The 5,924-nt window shown below is 47.0% G+C and overlaps 1 protein-coding gene across 1 annotated transcript; it reads left to right on the top strand.

The window, feature by feature from the left end:
• Positions 1–1,522: 1,522 nt before the first annotated feature.
• Positions 1,523–2,989, top strand: LOC116268025 (uncharacterized). Its single transcript, XM_031649867.1, is given in 1 exon segment — positions 1,523–2,989. A coding segment is annotated over 1 exon segment (1,467 nt).
• Positions 2,990–5,924: the final 2,935 nt, after the last annotated feature.

Genomic DNA, 5,924 nt, shown 5'->3' with positions numbered 1-5,924 from the left:
ACCATCCTGCCAGCCAAAAAGGTAGAAAACCTCGGCCACCACCAAGTCTTATGGCTCTACGACGACAAGGTGGTCGAAGTTGGGTCCTCCAACATCTTCTTCGTCTTCAAGGACAAGTCCGGCGGTATCGAAATTGCCACCCCTGAGCTCGAGGATCTGGTCCTGCCAGGCATTACTCGCGATTCCATCCTAGTAGAACCTCATTAACACAGTAACTGCTTCGCGACCAGAAGGAGTACAAGGTCTCCTAGCGTCCCATCCACATATCTGAGGTGATTGAGCGTCACCAGCGAGGAGAGCTTTTGTAGTGTTTCGGCAGCGGAACAGCAGTCATCGTGAGCGGAGTCAACAACATCAACTACAAGGGCACCAACTACCCCATCCCCGTAGACCCTAAGCTCAACATCGGCGCCATTTCCCACAAGATTCGGCAGCAATTGCTGGACATCCAGGAGGGAAGGACTGAGGATCGTTTCGGTTGGATCACCAGGGTCATTTGATTTGCTATTTATAAACATTCTATCAGCAGCATACGCCTAATCACCTCATATTCTTAGTTGTATTGTATATGAGCAACGCCAGCCCAGAAATCACCCTCAATCCTCTCAGCTTCAAAGTCATCCTGCTGGGCGATTCAAGTACCCCTCTTCCCACAAAGGCGTCGGCAAGACCTGCTTCCTCCACCAATTCATGCAGAATTAATTTCCGTTGTGCAGCAAGCCGACGTTGAACGTAGACTTGGTGGCGAAGACATACAAGATCGACGACTTTTCAGTGAAGCTCAACATCTTCGACACTGCTGGACAGGAACGGTACAGGTCCTTCACCAAGGCATACTTCAAGGGCACAGATGCTGTGCTCTTCATGTACGCGATGGATAGGTATGCGCTATAGGGAACTCAGCAGGAAGAGTTTTGAAGATGTTCAGAACTGGATCGATTACTTCGAGGGTGAGGCGGAGGCGAGGGATGCGGTGCGTGTGCTGGTGGGGACCAAAAAGGACCTAGTTGCCGATCTTCCCCCTTCTGAGCCAAGAGAATAAGGCTAAATCTCCCAAAACCCGCCACCAGAGCGTATCTTGAAATCTTAGATAAAATAGTTGGTATAGTCACGGCACTTCCTATTCAAGTTTTAGACCTCAGCGAAGGCAAACCTAAACATCAACCTCGTCTTCTAATAGCTATCCCGCAACTTGATCTGCAATTCCATCCAACGCAGACGCAGTGGAAACCGTATCCAATAATCCTAATGGGGGTCCATTCTCAAGCGAGACAAGGATCACCTCTTGCGTGAATCCTAGAGGGATAAATGCTCGTGTTGATTTGGCACGCCTTTATATTATCCTTTGTCCTACCATCAACAATATATTTTATTTATGCAGCGAATCCTACGCAGTTGCTTCTCCACTTCCCCCATCTCCGTCCTCAAGAAGGATACCAACCAGGCCCAAGGACTGGCCAAATACGCCATCGCATTCCTCGCATCTGGGTAGCCTGCCGCCACCGTCCTCGAAAGGACCAAGATGTTCCACACTGACTCTGTCATCTGCGGACTCTCTGCACTCGCTCTCAAGACCAATGCGCCACACGTGCTTAGGGATTAGGCTTTGGAACTCAGCCTCAGCAAGAACACCAAGCTGGAGCACGCTAAGGTCTTCGGTAGCAGCGAGATCGTGCCAATCGAGAAGGCCATCGTCGCCAACAGTTCAGCGGTGCGTGAGTGGGACTCCAACGGAACAGTCTTCGGCTATTCTGCCAAGGACGCCAAGAGGCAGGCTGGCGAGTTCGGCCACAACGACTTCTACCCGGTGGTGATCGCTGCTGCCCACGTCAACAAGAGCATCAACGGCGCCAAGGCACTCAAGGCCATGACCCTCCAGGACGAAATCAGAGGCAGGCTCTGCGAAGTCTTCTCCCTTAAGACCTATAAGATCGATCACGTCGTCCATGGAGCCATCGCCTCCATCTGCACCTATGGTGCTTTGGTGGGTGCTTCCGCCGAGCACATCGAGCACGCAATCGGTATGTTCGTGGCTCACTACATTCCCTGGAGAGCCATCAGAGCCGGCAAGCAGCTCAGCGACTCCAAGGGTGCTTCCGCCGCCATCTCCACCGAGGCCGCCATCATGTGCATCAAGCGCGCCATGAGGGGCTTCATCGGACCCAAGGACATCTTCCGCAATCCCGAATCCATCTTCCGCTACTTCGAGAAGACGCAGGGCGATTCCCCCTTCGACATCACCGTCGCCAACAGCGGAGAGGACTTCGCCGTGATGGGCATGCACTTCAAGCTCGGTCTCTACGAGCACCAGTCAGCAGGCGCCCTGGAGGGACTGCAGAAGATCATCTTCGATACTAAGTTCACCCAGAACCACAAGATCGAAGACATCGAAAACATCAACATCGTTGCCTATGAGCCTGCCTTCGGAATCATCGGAGATCCAGCCAAGAAACAGCCCTCTACTCGTCAGTCTGCAGATCACTCCATGGTCTACATCGTCAGCACTATCCTGCGCAAGGCCTTCGAAGGCCACGATAAGCTTTCCAGCCTGGAAAACCTTGATTCCGTCTGGAAGACTCTTATGTTGGAGCCAAGAGACTACGGTCACCACGCTCTCTTCAACAAGCAGACTCGCGCCCTCATGGCTAAGTGCACCTTCACCCACGGTGGTAAGGAGTTCGACGATAAGTATCCCGAGGGCATCCCCACCTCGATCAGAGTCACCCTCAAGGACGGCAAGAAGTACGAATCCGGCTTCGTCATGTTCCCCTCAGGCCACTCGCGCAACACCACCGCCAACCTCAGGAACATCCTCAACTACAAGAACAACCTCCTCGGCAGGCTCGCCCTCGACGAGGCCCAGCTCAAGACTAAGTTGGAGCAGCTCGACAGGATCGAGTCCCTCTCCAACGCCGACCTCCAAAACCTCTACGAGTGCAAGATCAACGTCAGGAGGTACTCAGTCGATGAGGAGAAATTCTCAGAATGATCCATTTATTGACTCAACAATTTATGCATATCAGGTGGGTCATTTGGTCCTGGTGAGGTGGAGCTTCTCGAAGGAGATGCAGGAGTTGTCGAGCATTATCTCCAAGACTTCCTTAACGTATTCTACGTATTTTTTGTGGATTGATTTTGTGGCTTCGTTGTAACTAGGGTAAATACATTCTTTCTATGATTAGTAGATGTCGATTTGCTTTTACTTCTGAAGGTGGGTATTGTAGTGAACCTGCAAGGGAAACTGTAAATTCTCATCTTATTTAGTTTATTTTCCAAAGTATACTTGCAAGACATTGTTGGTGAGCCTAACAAAAAGGTTATTTTTGATGAGTGAAGCTTTCTTGATGCTGCATCGTGGCTCATTGAACATCACATCCGCATCGTATTCTTTCATTCTCTTCATCTATTCCATGAAATGTGTCTGGTAGATATAACAGAGGATCACTTACTCGTTGGATGAGGCTGATTCGAGGAGGGATGGAGAGAATTTTAAGGTTTTGAAGTTGTTGAAGTAGGCAAGAAGAGAAATGTTGGAAAGGAGGAAGAAAAATCCGTATTTTTTTATGTGCAATATGCGGATTATTCTCACCTTTTCAAGCTTAAATGCTTTCTTCTAAACATACTAAGCTATATCTTTAGGTTATTCTTTAGTTGACTTTAGCTTTTCTCTTATGATTTAGTTCTTCCAAGTTGACTTTTTGGATAGCTTGGCATTAAAATACTCCTTATGCTTCTCCTATATCCATACGTGCATGTCTGTCTATTTTTCTAGTTTGGCAAAGATGGGATGTTTGAGAAGAGACTATGCGTTTGGTCTCTTTGTTGCATCCCTATTAAGTAATTGCTTTACTATTTCTATCAATTATTTGCATTAAAAATTCCTTTTGAAAGATATTTCGGTATGGCATATCTCGTACTAAAGATCTTTCTTATTGTCGCCTTTGAAGGGATAGGCCATATAGATCATCTTGTAACTTCATTAATAAAGATCTACAGCATGATGCCAATCGCCCACATGTCCACCTCATAACTATACCCTCCTTTTTCCTTTCTAAGCATCTAAGGACTCATATAGAGCGGCGTCCCCTCATTAGAATAGTCTATAGGATCGTTTCCATCCTCTCCTATCTTGGTCAGGGCGAAGTCAATCAGCTTTACTTCGAAGTTTTGCCCAATCAGGATGTTTTGAGGCTTTATACTTAGTAAGACATAGGTTACTCGCGGTGGATCATCTTGAGGCTGTGCATTATGCGAACTGCTTTGAGGACTTCTCTAAGGAAGAAGAGGATTTCCAATTGTGTGAATGTTTCTCCTCGGGTCTCCAGGTATTTGCAGAACTCATCTAAAGATCCATACGAACATTTTTCAAGCAAGATACAATACTCTTTAGAGAAGCTGGTCTTCCAATGGGTGAGATATGTGACAAATCTGCTGGAATATTCACCATTTAAAATGCGTAGGACTTTCACTTCGTTATCGAACTTGATAAATGGCTGCTTACGATGGATTAGACATAATTGTTCTCGGCGTTGCCAGTGGTTAATACCTTCATGATGGCTTCTTATCCCAGAAACTAATCGGTGAGTCCGTGGTATTTTCTTACCTCGTAGCATTTGGAGTACCCTCCCTTTCCTACCTAGTTGCCAATTTCGTAGTAAGCAATACAGATAGATTTGTCTCCCACCAAGACTCCTTCCTAAAATTTCTTTTTTTACTCTTTACTCATACTTTTTATGCCAATTATTATAGATAAACATCGATCGATCATACTTGCATAAATATATAGTCAAAATACATATGATAAATCCTGACCCAGCATGGAGAAATAAAAAGGAGAGATGTTAGATCCTTTGAGAGTTTTTTCATCTTATTTCCCTTATAATATATCTATTACCCAAGAAGGCCCATAAATGCCATCCACTCTTTACGAATCAGTGAAAAAATCAGTGATTGAGTTCGCGTAGCTCCGCAAAAAGAACGAAAAAGTGGAAGATAAGCTCATCTTTAGGTGGAAATTAATCACCCTCGGCCTCAGCATCGTCTTCATCATCCTCGTCGGCGCCTTCAGCCAGATCCTCAAAGCTGTCAACAACTTACCCGATGAAGGCAATGATAAAACCTTCCTTCTACCGGTCCTGCAAACCGTTAGCCAAGCATCTGTTCCGACTGTGAAGCAGGCTAACTATTTGATCAACGGCATCACTTCAGGTTTGGACAGCACTGGAGGATAGTACGAGTGGAACAGGGCCACTCTCATATTCGACTTCCCCGCCAAGGACACCACGCTCGACATCAACGCCCTCACTACCAAAATAAACGGGAATAGCAATCTGGTCTTCGTCGTATCAACTGCAGAAGTGCCACCAGTCAGCAAGTTCGCCTTCTTCGCACACCGCGCTTACTACTAATCCGCACCCGGAGTAGCCAACGTCCAGGATGATTCAGGTAACTGTGCTAGTATTAAGATTCTAGATACTCCACCTTCTTCAATTTGGACGCTCTCAACGTTTTGAACTACAATACTGCCAATTGCCCCATCTACACTCGCAACTCTACGGCTTTTACCCTATTTTCATCCTTTTCTATCAAGACTGACGGCACTGCTACTATCGGTATTGAGAACAGTCTCTTTAGTTGCTTTAATGCGGCTGATTTGAATGCTGGAAATGTGAAATTGGGCCAGTTGACTAACCTCGACCTGACTGTGACTCCTTCCCAGGCAATTACTGTTGGCGCTTTGCAAGTATTTTTGCTCTCTCTCGATTAAAACCTATGATCGTTCATATTCCCTAATCATCACATACCAATCTCATTCAAATTCAAAAACTTCACCGATCTGGGGTTGGGGTTGGGGTTGGGGTTGGGGTTGGGGTTGGGGTTGGGGTTGGGGTTGGGGTTGGGGTTGGGGTTGGGGTTGGGGTTGG

This window comes from Nymphaea colorata, unplaced genomic scaffold, assembly GCF_008831285.2.
Source record: "Nymphaea colorata isolate Beijing-Zhang1983 unplaced genomic scaffold, ASM883128v2 scaffold0057, whole genome shotgun sequence".
Taxonomy (NCBI): domain Eukaryota; kingdom Viridiplantae; phylum Streptophyta; class Magnoliopsida; order Nymphaeales; family Nymphaeaceae; genus Nymphaea; species Nymphaea colorata.
The sequence above is the reverse complement of the archived record's forward strand: the minus strand, read 5'-3'. Positions and strand labels throughout refer to the sequence as shown.